The sequence below is a fragment of the Mus caroli genome, chromosome 1 (assembly GCF_900094665.2).
Source record: "Mus caroli chromosome 1, CAROLI_EIJ_v1.1, whole genome shotgun sequence".
NCBI classification, from domain to species: domain Eukaryota; kingdom Metazoa; phylum Chordata; class Mammalia; order Rodentia; family Muridae; genus Mus; species Mus caroli.
The window spans coordinates 35,055,074-35,076,115 of NC_034570.1; the positions used below are offsets into that span (position 1 = coordinate 35,055,074).

General features: G+C 41.4%; 1 protein-coding gene across 1 annotated transcript; it reads left to right on the forward strand.

Annotated features, from left to right (window-relative positions):
* The first annotated feature begins 2,067 nt into the window (after nt 1-2,067).
* On the forward strand, nt 2,068-19,858 carry Il1rl1 (interleukin 1 receptor like 1). Its single transcript, XM_021171073.2, has 11 exons — nt 2,068-2,292; nt 3,060-3,260; nt 3,816-4,026; nt 4,822-4,996; nt 5,116-5,278; nt 6,822-6,890; nt 8,567-8,708; nt 9,023-9,168; nt 12,544-12,690; nt 14,135-14,302; nt 18,272-19,858. Exons 2-11 carry the CDS (start codon nt 3,182-3,184, stop codon nt 18,673-18,675), a joined length of 1,704 nt encoding a protein of 567 aa, XP_021026732.1. The 5' UTR covers nt 2,068-2,292; nt 3,060-3,181; the 3' UTR covers nt 18,676-19,858.
* The last annotated feature ends 1,184 nt before the right edge of the window (nt 19,859-21,042 follow it).

The window sequence follows — 21,042 nt, forward strand, 5'->3', positions numbered from 1 at the left end:
ATAACAGCTATGCACACAATTTCAGTAGGAAAAGAAAAAAAAAAAACCAAAATTTAAAATGTTCTTTATTTATAGGAGGGCAAAGTAATCCATTCTTTTTCTGGTAGGATCTCCTGAAAGTTATGGAACTGATGATATTTGTTTGTTCTTAATATGACAAAAAAGTTCCCAACTCCTACAGGGGACTTGTGATAAGATAGGGGTACAGGTAGCCAGCTCAGGTGGATGACATTTGTAATTTAAACTTAACTGCACTGTTGACCAAGTCAAATGAATAAGCTTTGCATAATATCCCCTGTTACAAAACATGCCAGTGCCGTGACCCAAATGGAAGGAACTGACTGCCCTCCCAGCAATATCAGAGAGATTTGTTTTAATTTACTATATTGGAGAAATGTCAGGGAACCAGGTGATAAATAGATTCACATATAGGTTCAAAACTGTAATCCCAAATCAGGGGAACTGGTGCAAAATTACGTTAGATTTTTGTAAGGTTGATTTTTTTTTTCTTTTAGAACGAGGTAGTTTGAAGACAGAAAAGACCTTTTTTTTTTTTTTTTTTTCCAGAAAAGTTGGCAGATGCTAGCCGGATTCTGAAGGACTTGGCTACTTTAAAACTCCTATTTGGTTCATTGATTGGAGACCCTCCTTGCTCAGATGTGCCTCATAATGCTGTGTTCTATGTATTCTCAAATGGTTGCATTCCATGTCTACAAACCCAAATAGAGGCTGAAATGGCTTATTGTTTGTGGAAGAACCTGGTTAAGGGAAAGATCTTACTTTAATAACTCAGTCATGGTGATCAGAGAAAGGGGTTGACTATGCCAGTTTCTCTCATTTTTTAGTCGACCTGTGGAAAAAGAAAAGAATGCACGTTTCCTTGCTTCAACCACTTGGTTTTAACCCCAGCCACATCTGAGTGAGCTTGGTTGAATTATTTAAGCATTATTAATGATAATGATAGTAGTAAATAACGTAGTCTTGGATTTTGCTCAAACTCATGCTGCATGCAATCCTGATAATAAGAGTCAAGAGTAGCAAGGAACACACTCAAGGTCAAGCTCCCAGACAGCAAAAGGCTTGCTTTTTCTGCCTTGTAAAGTGTATCACCAGTGGCTAAGAGATGGCTAAGCCACTGGGCAGAGAAGAGATGTCAGGAACAGTTCCAGCCCCTATAAGGAGCTGGCTCAAGCTGTGCTCTTAGCTAGCAATACTTCCATGCTTGACTTTCTACCCCTGGCTCACTTGGATTTGGTGGCTAGCCTTTAGAGCCAGCCTGCTTGGGTTCTAATTCTCTTAGTGCTGTGTTGTGTGGATCCCTTACTTAATCTCTGTGCCTCTGGGTCATCATTTGTACAATGGAGAGAACAACAGCATGGCATTGGCTGACTTGGGGAATGAAGAATTGATATGGGAGTCACAGAGAGCCACATAAAGCATAGAGGAGATACTGCATAAAGATATGAATTATTTTTCTATTGGTGCTGGTGTGGGGATGGTCCTTCAATCCTTCCTATGCATGAAGACATCAAAGGAAGTCTCATAATAGAGTCAAGACAAGGATGCTTGGTACAACTCAAAACCAACCGTTAACATTTGTTTCATGTGAAGCCCCAAAAGATGATGGCCTCCTTGGAACGGCTTGGTTATCTTCATCCTAGATGAGATTATAGATCAAAATCTCAGGTACTAGACTATACTTTGGACTGAACCCGAGATGCTCTTTCCGTTATCAAACACATCTAAGCACCCAAGGAGCATAAACATCTTTTGCATCTCAGGGCTCATCTCCATGCCCCCCCCTGCACTCTCCCCAACATGTGGTGGTTTGTGAGATTGTCCACACCACAGGAAAAAATTGTGCCCCCTGACAGTATCAGCAGAGGTCATGACCAGCTGGAGGACAGCCTGGTGTGTGTTTGTTTTTGAGATTTGGGAATGAACATTATGATAAACAGCATTGTTTATCTTAGCTTCACCGACCCAGCAAAGACAGGGGTGAGTGATTTAATTGGCTCCCCTGAGATGGATTATGACGTTGTCCTCATGGTTAAATATTTATGTGGTAAGTTTAGGAATTTCCAGTAAGTGAGACAGCAGCATTTTTGAACAAGTCATGAATTTTGGCTAAAACTAAAATTCTATGATGGGCGGGTTAAAAAATGCCAAGACATCTGTGTATTTAAAAAGAAAGAGGGAGCATGCCCACGTGGGTAGTCTGCAGGAACGAGACAAAGGAGCGCCAAGTAGCCTCACGGCTCTGAGCTTATTCTCTCCAGCCCTTCATCTGGGGTAAGAATCAATAACTGTCTGAAGCTCGTAAACGAAAAAGTGCCTGCAATTCAAAGAAACGTGCACTCTTGAAACTACTAAGGAGTTTAATATTTATTTCTAGCTTTGGGGATTTCTGTATCCCTCCTCTGACGGGTGAAGGGGAAAGCCACAGTAATAGATTCTTTAAAAGAAAAAGGATTATTTATTGTGCACAGACCTCTGGCAAGCCTCTGTGGCTTTTGGGAACAAGCCTAGGCAGTTACTATTCTTTGAAAGTTTGGGGGAACAGTCTTGGATGGCTTCCTGGCTAATGTTTTAGTTCAAATTTTTCCTTCCTTAGTTTTTTATAATGATGCCTATCTGCGTGTACTGGCATGTTGCTCTCGCCTGCTACATGGCTGTGGCTTTTGATTGACACTGTGCTTTCTAGTATCTACTCAATTTTATGGTTCTAAGTTTTACAAATGCAAAAATTTGTTTCCTTTCCTCTTAATTTAGTTTTTTGTTTATTTGTTTTTTGTTTTTTTGTTGAGGAAATGTTCAAGAGACTGGTAAGTATAATCAATCATGAAAAAAAAAATCTAGTCATTGTGAGGACTGCTGTCTGGTTTCACGTTCTGTAGAGATGGATGCAATATTGTATACCTGAAACCTACTATTATCTGTATGTGAATTTAATAAATATGTGTCACCCGACTGTATGGTAAGGACAAATCAAGACAAGTAAGCAAAAAGCGATACAAGTTAATTATTTTACTTGTGGTATTACATGGTTTATTTTTCAGTATCTACAGTGATTTCTCTTCTGGACCCTACCTCAGAGAGCACGCGTCAACGGCCTAGTGAACACACCATTACTATCCTGTGCCATTGCCATAGAGGGACCTCAGCCATCAATCACTAGCACATGATTGAGAGACAGAGAATGGGACTTTGGGCTTTGGCAATTCTGACACTTCCTGTGTATTTGACAGTTACCGAGGGCAGTAAGTACCGAGGGCAGTACCGAGGGCAGTAAGTACCGAGGGCAGTACCGAGGGCAGTACCGAGGGCAGTACCGAGGGCAGTACCGAGGGCAGTAAGTACCGATTCTCAGATGAGTGGTATGGTTTTAACTTAAGTAATTCTGGGAATATTTGGCCTCATTTAAGCTGCTTGCTTCCTGTTGTTTTGGGCTGAATTTTATGTTAGGAAATTATTTCCTCTTCATTCACTCTTTATCGTAAATCTCTCAGAAGGAATTCTCTATAGGGAGTAGATCGTAATTTTTGAGTTATGTAAATTAAGACTTAACCCAGTACCCGCACATGGAAGTTATTAGAAGCATTCATCGATGGCTAGAAGCCAACAGGGACAGTAGCTCAAATTGATTCCTTAGTCTATTGCACCAAGGGGCACATTTAGTAAACGGGTTTAATTGTTGACTTCTTCTTCCTCAAAGCATTACAATATATGATCCATTTAAAAATCTAATCCTGAACAGAAACTGTGGTCTTTTCACTTGGACATTTTAGGATCATGTTCATACTTTTGACTTGTAGGCAAATCGTCCTGGGGTCTGGAAAATGAGGCTTTAATTGTGAGATGCCCCCAAAGAGGACGCTCGACTTATCCTGTGGAATGGTATTACTCAGATACAAAAGAAAGTATTCCTACTCAAAAAAGAAATCGGATCTTTGTCTCAAGAGATCGTCTGAAGTTTCTACCAGCCAGAGTGGAAGACTCTGGGATTTATGCTTGTGTTATCAGAAGGTACTGTTCAGGAAACCATTGTAAGCCTTGTGCGTATTCCCCTTTCATTAATGGCCGGTAGCCCAGTTGTTCTTGCTTTCTCTGTGTCTGCCCTTCAGTGAAACAGTTAAGTTTATAAAATGATTAGAACAAGAAGGGACAACTGAGAAGACCAGCAGCCTGAAGGTTGATGGGCTGGCTATTGAATATGTAACAGTAGAATTGGCAGCCTGATTAGAAGAATACCCATCTTGTCTAGTGACCTATTAGAACAATGAGTAACCGCTCGATGCTCTCTGGGATTAAGAACAAACTAGCATACGAAACAGAAGCCCAGACATCTAAAACCACAAAGATCTGTGTTGGGTGAAAAGGTGTAGATGCCAGAGCCTGACAAATAGGTAGACTGCAGAGACTTGGGGTCAATGTCTGCAGATCTCTCAGCCTGAACTGCAGATCTAACACTGCTACATGTTTAGATTTCACACCATCTCTGGTACTCACAAAGTGTCAGATAAGCCTGGGTATGGTTTGGTGACCACAGTTTTCAACCCAGGCCCTTGTACCAGTTAGGTGTGTACTGCCACCAAGTGACCTCTCTGACTCTAGGTGCCTCATCTGTATAATTCATACAGTAGTATCATTATGATCCCCAAATCACCACTGTGAGAATAAAATGATGTAATTCACGAACAGGGCTTCACTCTGTATCTGGTTCAACAAACATTGGCACAACATTGTCCAAGAGTTACAGCTGGATAAAGCTATATCATGGTAATAAGTATCTCATTTTAAATCTTTGGCTTCTTTTAATAGCCCCAACTTGAATCAGACTAGATACTTGAATGTCACCATACATAAAAAGCCGCCAAGCTGCAATATCCCTGATTATTTGATGTACTCGACAGTACGTGGATCAGATAAAAATTTCAAGATAACGTGTCCAACAATTGACCTGTATAATTGGACAGCACCTGTTCAGTGGTTTAAGGTAAACGTTTAAAATCTGGGGAGAAATTGATAACATCTGCACATGATGTAGCTGAGAGTGAAAATTGAGTGGAAGAAGGTTGGAAAGTCTTGTTGTTGTTGTTGTTGTTGTTGCTTCAGAACTGCAAAGCTCTCCAAGAGCCAAGGTTCAGGGCACACAGGTCCTACTTGTTCATTGACAACGTGACTCCTGATGATGAAGGTGACTACACTTGTCAATTCACACACACAGAGAATGGAACCAACTACAACGTGACTGCCACCAGATCATTCACAGTTGAAGGTAAGCTCTTGGCTTCAACAAGGGATAAAATTCAAACAAATGCAACCAGGGAGACCTGTGCACTTCTGGTTGCATTTCCTACCCTCTCCCCTTAGTCTATTCCCTTCTGCTGCTTCTTAACTTCCATATACTCTAACATGAAAGGAAGTTGCGATGAAGCATAGGCTTAAAAATTCCAGGGAAAGATATTGTTGAATCAAAGCCATAGCTGTTTTTTTTTGGGGGGGGGGAGGCTTAATTTTCAAGAATAACCCAGTCTGAATTTCCTTCTTCCTCCTCCCTGCTCCCCTTCCTCCCCTCCTCCTTCTTTAACAACTCCTCCTCCTCCTCCTCCTCCTCCTGGCTAATCAGCAGAATGCTTATGTACCTAAATCCTGGATGATCCAGTGTCATATATTTTTCTCAGAGGTTCCTCAACTCCTCCCTTAAATTCTACCCCATCTCTGGATTACTTGCAATAACCAATGCAATACTGAAAAAAAAAACCAGGTGTACTGCTTCATAAAGAATAATAAGTCTACAAAACAAAAGTCTACACAAGAGTTATCAAAGAAGCCACTAATGTCCATATGTAGCTAGTTGAGTTCCTGGATATAAAAGCCGCAAATGAAGAGGCCTGCGTGTAACAGGGTGCAGTACTTTTATACACACTGCTGGGTGGTTTTCAGTCCTGGTCTATAATGCTTTTGACATCATCAGTGTTTTCAAAGCAGTTCATTTGTTTAGAAAAGAATTCAACGTTAAAGAAGACATTAGAGGGGAAGATTCCTTAATCATAGTTGATGGTATTTATAGAGTTGAGTTTTTTCTGGGTGCAGTTCCTCTATCGAAGACATGGGGTCTCACTATCAAGTGGCATGGAACAAGAATAGGACTAAGCAATACTGGAGACAATGTTTCGTTTAGAGCCTTTCTGCACTCCATTGCTTGAGAGTAAGCATCACCAGACCACAGTTGTGTCTGTCCCTCTCATTGTTTAATGTCAAGACCTGCAATGTTTCTTAATCTCAATACCCAGAAATAAAATGAGCATATAGGGGTGAAGGGTTCATCCATGCTCCCAGAGACCTCCCTGCTCCCCACTCCCACCCCATCTCAGTGGTAACAGGAGGGGAAACTACTGCGGAGGAAGAAGAAACCTCTCCATATACACATGGGCACAGTGGTGGAGAGCTGTGAACAGTGGACCTGTGGGCTCCTGAACACGTCTTTGTCATGGACATATGGACAGCATCTTCTCTAAATGTCTATGCTTCTTCTATAGAATCATGGTTCTCAAATAATTTATAAGTTACAGAGTCGTTGGATCAGGCAGTATTTGTCTTAATGATATAGAAGATATCAAAAATAACGTAGTAATAGTAATCAGAAGAAGTGTGGCATAAATCACTTGTTCCATTTGTGTATCTGCACTGCCAAAGGTTATTTTCCAAGAGTTGACACAATGCTGTGAAATTAAATAGAACTACAAAAAGATTTGCTTTATATTGGTGACTAATCAATACTTCAATAATTATATTCTATTTCTGTTTTTAATTTTAAGAAAAAGGCTTTTCTATGTTTCCAGTAATTACAAATCCTCCATACAACCACACAATGGAAGTGGAAATAGGTAAGAAAATTTAAACAACTCTCTGTTGACCTGGGAAAACATTTCCTTAGGATTTCAGGTCTGGTTTCTTATGGAAGGGTCACAGATTAGTAGAGAGGAACTTGGGGATCATGTGAGGTGACAGTATGAAAACACCTGCCCTCGTCACAGCAAAAATCAGCACTGCATTTGTGTTGAGCCTTGGAGTTCATGGTTATGTCATAGAAGTATTTCTTGTTATCATCAGTTCTGCCTAGGGAGCAGATGTCCTCACTTCACTGTTGAGGAATATAGGCTCAGAGATGCTCAAAGGAGCACCAAAGGTCATGGATAGCAAAAGAGCGAGGGTAGAATTTTATGAATCTGCTTCTGCTCTTGTTGGTTTTCATTAGATGCTGGGTCCAATGGAAAGGACTTGGTGTCTGAAACACCAGGATGAATCATACCTCCCTCATCACACTCTGTAACCTATCACTCTCCTACACTCTTGGCCTCAGCATACCACTATCTGATGAGCTGTGTGCTTGCATTCTTCCCTATTCTGCCCACATGGTCGTTCCTCATCTCTGTGGAGCAAGATCATACGTAACCTCCCATGTGCAATCCTTCCTGCCTCCTTCTTCCTTGCCAACAAGCAGTATCTAACTGCATCATCATCTCAGGTCTTGGCTACTAGATTTTATTTTGCAGTGTGGTAGCCTCTAACCCTTTCTCCACAGCTTTGCCTTTCCAGAGACTGTCAGGTCCTCCCTCATGTCTGTGATGTGACTCATTTTTAGGCAAGCTCAAGCATAAGTCTGAGGTTCTGGAAGGGAAGTATAACTGTAGCTAAAATCAGCTCTGATGTTTGCTTTCTTTTTTTATTGGTAATTTAATTTTTTACATTTCAAATGTTATCTTCCTTCCTGGTTTCCCCTTCACAAAACCCCCTCCCCTCCCCCTCCCTCTGCTTCTAAGAGGGTGCTCACCCACCTACACACTCCTGCCTCACCACCCTAGCGGTCCCCTTCGCTGGAGTATCAAACCTTCACAGTATCAAGGACTTCTCCTTCCATTGATGCCCGACAAAGCCATCCTCTGCTACATATGCAGCTAGAGCCATAGATCCCTCCATGTGTATTCTTTGGTTAGTGGTTTAGTCTCTGGGAGCTCTGGGGAGGTGTCTAGTTGGTTGATATTGTTGTTCTTTCTATGGGGTTGTAAACCCCTTCAGCACCGTTAATCCTTTCTCTAACTCCTCCATTGGGGTCCCTGTGCTCAGTCAGATGGTTGGCTGCAAGCATCCGCATCTCTATTGGCCAGAGGATCACTCTGTGAATGTTGACATACAGGTTACTTGATAGTTGGGTTGGGTAAAGCTGTTTTAGCTCCAGAGGTAGCCTGTGAAGAGATAAGAGGAATTCTGTGGGAAGAGAAAGCTGTGGAAGAGACCAGTGAAAAAGAAACTCACTTTTTAAACTAGCAGCAACTCCTATGTGATTATGTGAGGCCAGAGCAAGCTTTGTGTTCCCTGAGTTAAGAGGGTGCTAGTGCTATCAGGAACATGGAGGCATTGGGGAGGAGGTGTGAGAACAAAGAGGCACAGGAAGAGGATAAGGAAGGGATGTGAGCAGAACTATAGTCTACTACACTGTGTGAAACTGGATGCCACTAGCAGAATTCAACTTTTGTGATGAATCTCTTTACTTTTTATCTAGGAAAAACAGCAAGTATTGCCTGTTCAGCTTGCTTTGGCAAAGGCTCTCACTTCTTGGCTGATGTCCTGTGGCAGATTAACAAAACAGTAGTTGGAAATTTTGGTGAAGCAAGAATTCAAGAAGAGGAAGGTCGAAATGAAAGGCATGTCATCTATCATATCTATCTATCGTATCTATCTATCTATCTATCTATCTATCTATCTATCTATCTATCTATCTATCTGTCTATCTATCATCTATTGAGACAAAGCCTTACTAGGTATGTCCTGGAACTCACTGTGTAGACCAGCTTGACCTCAATTTCCTGCTTCCTGAATGATGGGATTATTATATCCCAACATTGGGATATAATATTACCATGCCCAGCAATTTCTATATTGAAGCTGAAACATCCCTCTCTGCCTCCTTACAGCTGGCACTTGCCAGGAAAACATCAGTAACATGTTTCTTTCTCAGTTCCAGCAATGACATGGATTGTTTAACCTCAGTGTTAAGAATAACTGGTGTGACAGAAAAGGACCTGTCCCTGGAATATGACTGTCTGGCCCTGAACCTTCATGGCATGATAAGGCACACCATAAGGCTGAGAAGGAAACAACCAAGTAAGGAGTGTCCCTCACACATTGCTTGACTAAATTGGCTGAATCAGCTGTAAACTGCATCCGTTTTCTCCAAGGACTGTGTGTTGTAGCTTGGTCCCAGGGAATCCATCATGATCATGGGAATAGTTGGCCTGTTTCATCAAGTGTTCTTCTCACGTTGAGGAAGCTCCTTAAATCTGGTCTTTCCAGAATGTTTCTGTCTTCCAGTAAGAATCTCTGTCATTGTATGCTTCCCCTCTCTGTGTCCCCTCCTCCTTGTTCTCCCCACAGTCCTCCCCATCTCCTCACCTCCCTTAATGTGTTCTTGACCCCCTTCTCTCTTTTTCTTCTCTCTGGGCTCCTTCTCACCCAATAGTGGCTTTTGCAGTCATCCTTTGTACAGACTACAAGGGACATTGGTATTGATACTGGGTTCAGAGCAGTAATAACTCTGCTGTGTCTCTTTGTATAACCGTGTCATGGAAAACAACTTACAAACTTTCATTCTGAGCAGTTATTAATACCCTTGCTTGGTCCTTGGGTTGACAGGTGCAGCCATCATGATAGATAGATGACCAACTTGATCCAATTTTAAAAGAGTAAACATCCTTTTTACCCTTATCACTCTCTTATGATACTGACCACTGCCTTAATGGCAATACAACTAATATGGAAAACATTTTAAATTTCTTTCAAATATCAAGAGGGCATGGGAGGGAGAGAGACACTAACTCTAAGATCATAGCAATATGTGGTTCATTTATTTGGATAAATATATTGATTAAAAGGATAGGGTGGAGGTACCTATTAGATTCAGTCATGCTGTGTCTCTGCCTGAAGTGGTATTTGGGATTTTTGTTAATTCTGTTTGTCTTCTTTTGTTTGTTTTTACTATAGAAACTATTCTGCCCTTGGACTCCTAGAGTCACCTGCCCTTGCCTCCCAGTTACTGGGATTAAAGCCCAGCCAGGATGTTTCTTGTTTTGGTTTTGATTTTAGAGCCTCTGGTTTGTAACATTTTTATAAAACAGAATTTTGATTCCTAGGTGGCCAGAGTTGTGACTCATAGAGGGATTTTAGTGCTGTTGTGATCAGTGAGGTCTTGGGGATCTGCCCCTGATAATGGTGTTACTCTGGGTGACTGTGGACCACAGCACTGTGTTCCCAGGTGGTGGTGGTCACTGCACATTCTGCAGGAAAAGAGAAGCCAAACCCCTATTCTCACCCAGTTTGACCTTGATTCCACAATGCCTTCCTCTGCTAACAGGGTCTTTTGTCTAGATTTCTGAGTGTACTTTAGTTCACGTTTGTATTAGAATTATATTTTTTAATCAGTAATTTTGTATTTGTTTTGTTTGTGTGTGATTTCTTTGTTTTCCAGTTTATTTTTAATTCACCTGTTGCTATTCAAATCAATGTGTTCATACTGTTTGAACAACACAGCATATTAAATAAAATTCGTGTCTATTGTTCTTGAATGAGCATAATGAATTCTTCTGATATTTCTTAAATTATAAAATCAAAAACCTTAAAAAGCCTCCCTCTGTATTTCTCAACACCATTAGGTACAAGTAGAGTGTCTGTGATAACAATAATTCATATTCATGTTCAATGTCTTCGATGTTAAAGCCAGATGTCTTCGACATATGTCTTAGAATTTCCCATTTATCTTCTTGCCCCATACTATTTGTCAATTTTACTGACTAAGTCAATGAAGCAAGGAAAGAGTGGGCCTAAGGCCTTGCCAAGAACTGTAATTCTAGACCCAGGATGCAACACAGACGACATTTTCATGTTTATAAACACTGCATTTGCGTCTGGTCATTGAACGTGAAAACCACTTGTAGTTTACAAAGTCATAAGCACGTAGATAGGCGTTGAACATCAACTTTCTGGGTCACCTTGAATCACAGTCTTGCCTAGTGTAAACATTTCAGCCACCCACACAGGTACTTCAGCCATAACAGTTCCTATAAGAAGTATGTCTTCCATACCCTCTGTACCTCCCTAGCACGCATCCGGTGGGACTTTTAGACAATTTTTCTGAACAAGCTCCTTGGGAAGTTCTTACTTAAACCTAAAGAAGTGAAGACAGCAAGCTCTGGCCAGTTTTGAGATCTTTTCTCATTTTTGGGTCGCAAGACTTTAGTGTCTTGAGTTTCTTTTCCCTGGATTTAGAGAGAAGGTGAACTGTCAAGGATGGTAGAGGAATTTGTCACTACTAGCAGGGATTTCATGCCAGGTCTTGTGGCCTATGCATGGGGATTTACAAATAAAATAAAAAAGAACTACTTACCCGGTCTGACCGAGGAATCTCCTCATATTTGTGTATAAGCAAAGTCTATGAGGATCATATGGTTCCAACAGGCAAGCATACCAGAAATGGTAGCAGTTCCTGTGTCCAACCTGTACATGTGCCTTACAAGTTCCTGAAGGTGAAAGCCATGTTTCTTGCGTGTTTTGTGAAACAAGGAATGTGGGATTTGGCTGAGAGATAGTTGAAGGAGGATCTCAATAGCAGAAGGCATCAGGATTATAGAACCCAGCAATCTGATGTCTCCATCAAAGCACTCTGTGACCTACAACTGTGTGTGTTTCCTATATTCCCCATCCCCTAGATGCAACAAATTTCCTGATCTACTGACTCACATGCCTTAGGGCTGCCCATAAACACCGACCTTACCAATCCCATTCCTATCATTTCACAAGTTCCAAGCCTCATCATCCCCCTGTACAAATACCCTGTTATATTCCTTGAACACATCATCCCTTCCCATACAAATGAACGTTCCACTACTGTCTGATTAATCTTGCTGAAAAGCACTTTCATCTCTAATACCCTTTCACATCAGGACACATTCCCTAGCAAGAGTGTCTGATCATGTATAGACCTGACCACACCTTCCAGGAATTCCCCAAACACAGTTACTACAGTTCTTAGAACACACACTTCCACCTCTGCACATGAACTCAGCATTCTCTCTGGAGAGGGGAGTGTTCTTTTTTTTTTTCTAGACCATTCTGAGTCTTCTTTGTCCTTTAGTAATCAATTCTATAGTAAGCCTTCCTTCCTTCCTCTAATATAGAGCAATTTCTGTTTAAAATGGCTGTCAGCTGAAATCCCTTTTGCCTCCTATCTTAGCTGGGTTTTCCTGTATCTATGTGCTTCTTTACCTTTAAGCGCACTCTGTGTTACTAAGCCTTAAGACTTGTGCAGAGTATGTGCTAAGAAAATTGATTTGTTGATTTTGAAAGTATTGTTGAAAATTCAGTATTGGTTTATTGGGTAGGAATGCCTTGTGGTTTCTAGGGATGTCGGAGTTCATGCAACCATCCATTCTGTCTCATTTTGCTAATACTAATGCCCGTTTCCCCCATCTCCCCATCTCTTGATAGTTGATCACCGAAGCATCTACTACATAGTTGCTGGATGTAGTTTATTGCTAATGTTTATCAATGTCTTGGTGATAGTCTTAAAAGTGTTCTGGATTGAGGTTGCTCTGTTCTGGAGAGGTATAGTGACACCTTACAAAACCCGGAATGGTGAGTATCTGTTTTCAAGATTCTCTTCACAAGGAAAAGTCCCATTGACTATTGATTATTTGTTTAAAGATATTTTGCTCCTAAACCCAATCTCCATTTCCTTTTAACCTCATCTGTGAGATTTTTGAGTCTACAGGGATCATTTTCCATGCTTCTGTGTCACTGCTTATACTTCTGACATTCAGACATTCATCTCCAAGATTCTCCTTGCTGAGATTGCTATTCCTAGTGAGCCCCCATAACTCTGCCTGAGACCGGACAGGTTCTGCTGTTTTGAAAAATGCATGTTAATAACATTTTACAACAGGACAATAAAATCATACCTGCTTTTCAAGTATGAGCAGGTTATGGAGAGAGTTGGAACACATGCTCATTGCCCTTGAATCCTCATTCCATGAGTGCACACTTGCACAAACTTTACACATGCAAAGGAAGAGTCGCAGTGAAGTAGGAACTTTGAAGCCTGTTTGTGCACGAAGCAATCAATTAACTGTAGGTTGCTTGATCTGTGGGAAATTCAGACCCTTAAGAAGTCCTACTTCCTTGTCACTATTTGCCATTGGCATATTACCTTCCGAGGAAGTAGTATGGTTGCCATATGCCCTTTCTGGGGTTTCAATTGTCTAAGGTCAACTGAACTTTGTAAAGATTAAATAAGCAAAACAAATGTGAGTTTTAAATTGAGCATGACTCTGAGATATGTGATTGTCCTGCCTGGGATGTGAATTGTCTGTTTGTTCAGTGTATCTATGTTGTATAATGCATAATAACCTAGCACTAATCAGTTACCCTATTAGTTAACAGGTTCACTGCCAAGATTCCTTGGTAGCTTGTGTTTGAGGGACAGTTATTTTATGTTGACATCACTGCCTTCATTGCTGGAGTAGTGATGCCATGGATTTTGCTTTAGTCCATTGTCCTATGTTTATTACTAGCTATGGTTGTTAAACTCTTACTGTGACAAGTGTATTAGGTGTGTGTGTGCAGAAGTAAGTGTTGAATGGAGGGCTCAGTACTATCTGTGGCTTCGGGTACTCACTGGATGTCTTTGAACCTGTGCTCTGTGGCTAAATGAGGAAAACTGTAACAGTCAATAGACAGAGAAGACCCTTCCCCACCCATGATAATAGACACTAATAGCTTATAAACAAACTTGAAATATTCTGAAGACTCTTTGTTCTTTATCATTCAAGCTAAGATCATAACCAACCAACCAACCAACCAACCAACCAACCAACCAACCAACCAACCTTTAGTCCAGATCGCTTATTTCCTAGTCAAAATTTAGAGCCATAGTTTGCTGATATCTCTTGGTTTTAGAGTATGAGAGGGGTGAAAGCCAGTTATTAGCAGCCATAAAACTTGGTAAGAATTGCCCTTCAAAAGACAGGCGGGAGGTCTGAGAAGCAGTAAATGAAGCGGTACTTCTTGATTTCCTTCTCAGACGGCAAGCTCTACGATGCGTACATCATTTACCCTCGGGTCTTCCGGGGCAGCGCGGCAGGAACCCGCTCTGTGGAGTACTTTGTTCACCACACTCTGCCCGACGTTCTTGAAAATAAATGTGGCTACAAGTTGTGCATTTATGGGAGAGACCTGCTGCCTGGGCAAGGTAAACCAACTGAGACACATTAGGCGTTGAAATTATTTGAAAAAAAAATGGAGGAAAGGAGACTATGGGTAGATAATGCTAGGTAGTGAGGAGGGGGCGGGGTGGGGGGAAGGACAGGTAGATCGTAGATCACGATAGTTAATAATAAAGTGTGTGAGAGATAGGAAAAGGAAAGCCACAGTTCGTTACAAAATGTCATTATGATGTCGAATGCATTATACATCGATTTAATTTTTTTTTAATTTAAAAAAACTTTAGTACATGGAGTAAGTACTGAGAGTTATATATTTGCATTCGCCTTTTGGTTTATCAGGTGAACCATACATACACTGCCGTCCTAACAATGATGTGTTCACAGCCATGTGGGTGGAACATGGTAGATGAGTCCAAGGCTTCAGCTGTGCAATAGCCACCATTGCTGCAACTTTGTTTCTATTGTATCACACTAGGATAACTGGGACGCTTTTAATGATTAAGTATTATGTCATTTCCACCCTTTCTTCCCTCCTTCCAGTCCCTCTACCTTGCTGCCTCTAAATCATGTTCTCGATACTGCATTTTTAAAACTTAACATTCTGAATTTTGAAGTTCATAGTAATTTTGAAGTTCATAGTAACTTCATAGTAATGAGCAGAGGTAATTCTGATGTTCATACCCTAAACATAATAGAAATTATTTATTATATTATATAATTATTATATTATAATATATTATTACATTGTTGTTGCATCTTGTTACATATATAATGCTAATGCATTATATTATACTGTAATATGTTATATCACAATAAGGAATTTAGCTTAGAATTTTTACTTCATAATAAACACATAGTCATTAACAAAAAATAATTCATGCAAATGATCTGGCCTCTTTGCTGATTGGTGAAGGACTTACATTGATAGTCAGATTAGATTTAAGATCAGAGGTTTACTTACTACTGGCTAACTGTTATTTTGAGACAGGATCTTTCCTGGTCCCCTGGCTGGCCTGGAACTCACTATGTAGTACAGGCTGGCTTCGAACACATGTGGATTATGATATAGCATGAACTACCACACTTGACTTAGAGCAGAGATATTTTAAAATTCCATATATGTTGTGTGTGTCACACGTGCCTGTGACAGTGAGAGGTCAACTTACAAAGAGCCGGTTCTCTCTTTCTATCATTTCTGGGTCTTGGGGATCGGATTCTTGCTCTCAGACTTGGCGGCAAGCACCTTTACTTACTGGCCATCTGGTTGTCCCAAGACCAGAGCTTTTAGGCCGTTGCTTGGGAGATGCTCACCTTTAACTCTTCTCCCCCACTGCCGTCCTAACAATGATGTGTTCACAGCCATGTGGGTGGAACATGGTAGATGAGTCCAAGGCTTCAGCTGTGCAATAGCCACCATTGCTGCAACTTTGTTTCTATTGTATCACACTAGGATAACTGGGACGCTTTTAATGATTAAATATTATGTCATTTCCACCCTTTCTTCCCTCCTTCCAGTCCCTCTACCTTGCTGCCTCTAAATCATGTTCTTTTTAAATTTGTCATTGTTTCATACACACACACACACACACACCACACACACGTACACATACATGCACACACATGCACACACACATGCATACACACATGCACACATATGCCCCCACATACATACATAGCTACACACATGTACACATATGCACATGCACATGCACATGCACACACAATACAATCATACACACATGCACACACACATACACACACATGCACACATGTAATCTAGCCTGCTTTTCCAATTTGGTGTTGTTTGTATATATATATATATATATATATATATAGCTACACTTGATATTGCGTGATCAATTAAAGGGCTCATCCAAGTAACTATTATACTTTTGACATTTCTTAATTGTATGTAGTTCTTTGACTATGGTTGGAGCCTCATAAGATTTCTGCCCTTCTTTGATAGCATGTCTGTTGTGTTGTACACATCCTGGCCATATTCATGATAAGGAGTCATGGGTGAAGCTTCTCTGGCATTTCTAGGAGACACAACCTCACTGCAGCTGACCTGGTGTTCTCTGGCTCTCAGAATCATTTCACCCTCTGTCCTCTGAGCCTTAGGCAAAGGAGTCATATTGTACATTACCAGTTGTGACTTGGGACCCCACCATTGATTGCTTTCTGCTTTTTGACCAGTGGTTTTCTGTAATGGTCTCTAAAATCTGTCTTCCCGTGCCCCATGGGAGAGCTAGAAAATCTCTGGCAAGAAGGTTCAGAGTCTGAAGGCTTGTGTTGTGAGGAGAAGGTTATAATCCTTTACAGTTGGGCAGAGCCAGATCTGAAACTTGCTAACCTCTTCAGGATACCTAACAGAATCGAGAAAAAGGTTTTTTGGGTTTGTTGTTTGCTTTGTTTTTGTTTTTGTTTTTGTTTTTGTTTTTTTGAGACAGGGTTTCTCTGTGTAGCCCTGGCTGTCCTGGAACTCACTCTGTAGACCAGGAAGACCAGGCTAGCCTTCAACTCAGATATTCACTTGCCTCTGTTTCCCAAGTACTGGGATTAAAGGCGTGCGCCACCACTGCCCGGCAAGAAAAAGGTTTTGATTCTGATATTCAGACAGCCTATGGCAAAGATATTTGAAAGACCTGAGTAATGTCCTGCTGGTTTTCTTCATGATGCTGACACAGTTTACAAATCTATATTCCCAGGCAGCAGAACAGCGGCTTTTGTTTCTTAGTATTCTTAGCTAATCTCATGTACTTTTGACAGTTTTATCTCAACTCCAGCTGTGCCAGCAGAGGTTTTATTGTCTTTCTGCCCTCCATACATTTAGGATAGCCTACAGGAGTGTTCTTGCCTTCCCTGTCAACTCTTCCTTGATTCCTCAGAAACCAGCAAGGGTTTAGAATGAGAACAGAGACAGATTATCACAAGCTTAGGCCTTATAACTATTTAAATTGACATGTCAACTAAAGGAGAGGGATGTAAGTACCAATAGTTGACAGGCATGTGCACAGGACAACCTGTTTTCTTCTCAAATATCCAATCAATGCTGACACTGTTATAAAAGACCTGAAGATGCACAAGTTATGAGGGTAGGTACGATCTTACTCTTCCTAGGGGCCCCTCCTTGCTTCCCCAGCTCTCCTGCTGACTGCTGTGATGGTAGAAAATATCGGGCAATGGTCATTAGGGTTCTTTCTGTGTCTCAAATCTTTTCAAGGATCTGTAGGCTCTCCACTTGTCTATGGGGCTGTATGTAGCTGCCAGATCTTCATTTCTCTATCTTACTTCCATTATCAATTACTCATCAATTATCTACATTCTGAATATCAAGCCGACACGTTTGTTTGTTTTTTTTTTTTTTTTTTTTTTTTTTTTTTTTTTTTTTTTTTGAGACAGGGTTTCTCTGTTTAGCCCTGGCTGTCCTGGAACTCACATTGTAGACCAGGCTGGCCTCGAACTCAGAAACACCTTCCATATCAGCCAAACTCAGATGCTTGAATGTTCTCTTGGGATCAAGCTTGTATTGTCTTTCTCAGTTGGCAGTACTCTGTTGAGTAGTTCTTACTTCTCTCCATTGATGCATGAACTCTGGTCTCTCCTCCAACCAGTTACATCAAAGCTGCCAACAGAACACATCTCTTCCCTTAGAGAAAGTTGGTAGCTGGCCAGTGCACTGTGCATAGGTTGTGGCTGCCTGTTTTCCATGCTCCGGAGAAGTCCACTCTGCATCTCCCATGAAATGATAGACTAAGAGACCTTCACTATCCTAGGTATCTGGGAAGACTCTTCGTTAGCACTGATTTATCTGAGTAAACACAGGGCCCTTGGAAAGATATTTTTGTAGCAAAATTGGTAATTCACTCCTACTTTATGAATATGATGCTTTCAGCTCAGAATCTTCCATCTTCTTAGGTCCAGACCATTCATGATTCAAACATTAAATGTACACCAGAAATGATATGAGGTCTCCATCCATCTCTTGACTGTAGATGCAGCCACTGTGGTGGAAAGCAGTATCCAGAATAGCAGAAGACAGGTGTTTGTCCTGGCCCCTCACATGATGCACAGCAAGGAATTTGCCTACGAGCAGGAGATTGCTCTGCACAGCGCCCTCATTCAGAACAATTCCAAGGTGATTCTTATTGAAGTGGAGCCTCTGGGTAAGGCAAGCCGACTACAGGTTGGGGACCTGCAAGATTCTCTCCAGCATCTTGTGAAAATTCAGGGGACCATCAAGTGGAGGGAAGATCATGTGGCCGACAAGCAGTCTCTAAATTCCAAATTCTGGAAGCATGTGAGGTACCAAATGCCAGTGCCGGAAAGAGCCTCCAAGATGGCATCTGTTGTGGCTCCGTTGAATGGCAAGGCATGCTTAGACCTGAAACACTTTTGAGTTGAGAGCTGCGGAGTCCCAGCAGTAGGCACCGGAGTGCAGGTGTGAAGACTTGAAATGCCAAGGGTGGGGGCCCCAAATCTCAGCTAAGGAGCAACTCTAGTTTATTTTCCTGGTTATGGGAGGAGCCACCCATCGCCTGTTTCCGGTTTCCTTTTCCTACTTCACTCTTGTGGCACAAGATCAAACCTGAGCTTTTTCTCTTTTATTTCTCTTTTTGTTCCTTCTTTTTAAAGATTTTTGTATTGGTTATCTTATTTATCTACCTTTCAAATGTTATCCACCTTCCCGCTGCCCCCTCTACAACCCCCCTCCCCGCTTCCCTCCTTCCCCCCTGCTTCTATGAGGGTGCCCCCCACACCTTCCCATCCACTCCAGTCTTACAGGCCTTGTGTTCCCCTACGCTGGGGCATCGAGCCTCCATAAGACCTCCCCTCTCACTCATCAATTATCTACATTCTGAATATCAAGCCGACAGGTTTGTTTTTGTTTTTGTTTTTTTTTTTTTTGGAGACAGGGTTTCTCTGTTTAGCCCTGGCTGCCTGGAACTCACATTGTAGATCAGGCTGGCCTCGAACTCAGAAATCCACCTGCCTCTGCCTCCTGAGTGCTGGGATTAAAGGCATGCGCCACTACGCGGGGCTAAGCTGACACTTTCAGAATAAAGTTCTGATTCACCTGAAAGAGCAGTCTCATTCCCAGAGGCAGAGAGCAGGAAAGAGCCTCCAATGTGCTTGTTCAGGCACAGCTGACATTATTTGCTTACTAGTCACAGGAAAACAAAGTGTTTCTCCATGTTGCCTCTTGTATTAGATTAGGAAGGGAATCCCTGTATTAGATTAGGAAGGGAATGAGCCGTCCTACAGACCAGTTTGTGAATTGTGGTGGAAAAAGTGTTGAAGTTTGTTAAATGCTTGTTAGCAATGTAAACCTCATTCCTAACACACCAGAATTTCTTACTTTTTATTTGTCAATTACCGAGTTTTGTCAAGTCAGTATTAACAGATTTGGTTGAATACCTTTCCCAAATTGCCATTACAGTCGAGCATGTTTTCAGTTCTAAATGCCTTTTATATATTCTTCTATTCTTCTTAGAAATACTTCCTCACTTTAAAAGTAATGTAAAGATGTATTAGAAAACATAAGGTGTAAGAGAAAATATGATAAAATATAAAAAATAATAGAAAGGAAAGGAAATACAATGAAAATCATAACTCTAAAGATTAATTTTGGTAGGTCTGTATTTTAAAATATAATTAAATTTTATACCAATCACTTTTATAGCTGATATTGTACAATACAGACTAGGCAGTTTTTCCTATTTACCACCATAATGAAAACTGGTGGCTGGTTTCTTTAACATTCACAGAAGTTCCAAATGTCTCATTTTAGACTGTGCTGCAGACTATGGCTGAAGCAGCCAGAATGAGAAACATGTCTGCCATGTCACATCGGGACATTTTCCTACTTATTGAAATGTATCTGTCACTGTGTGACAGCTAACTTTTGTGATACTCCTATGAAATGTGTAGGGAATTTGGACAGAACAGAATTAATCTATAGTTCAGAGGTCCTCTGGATGGTCTTTTCCAGGAGAACACACAGACTGTGAGGTCCTAGGGACCCAGGAAACGGATCCAGAGCCCAGGCAAGTGTCTTACAGGTACCTTGAATTTTGCCGATAGATATGAGACCTGGCTTAGCTGAGTTGCTCATTCGGTGATGGGACTCCAGGCTGAGGAGACAATGAAAATAGAATTTGGGAGACTCTTGAAAGGAGGGGAATGTTGAACTCACGGTCAACATATGAGGCTGCAGAGAAGTGTGTGTAGAGGATCTAGAGTAGCCCGTTTCTCTGGGGACAGTGTGCTCTTAGTCTGTACCCTTAGGCTGGGTAAACATTTGCTAGTGTTCAGTTCAGAGGCTGAAGCTTTAGCTGCGGGTGATGAGGAATCCCATATCCAGGGATCCACCCCATAATCAGCTTCCAAACGCTGTCACCATTGCATACACTAGCAAGATTTTGCTGAAAGGACCCAGATATAGCTGTCTCTTGTGAGACTATGCCAGGGCCTAGCAAACACAGAAGTGGATGCTCACAGTCAGCTATTGGATGTATCACAGGGCTCCCAATGGAGAAGCTAGAGAAAGTACCCAAGGAGCTAAAGGGATCTGCAACCCTATAGGTGGAACAACATTCTGAACTGACCAGTACCCCGGAGCTCTTGACTCTAGCTGCATATGTATCAGAAGATGGCCTAGTCGGCCATCACTGGAAAGAGAGGCCTATTAGACACACAAACTTTATATGCCCCAGTACAGGGGAACGCCAGGGCCAAAAAATGGGAATGGGTGGGTAGGGAAGTG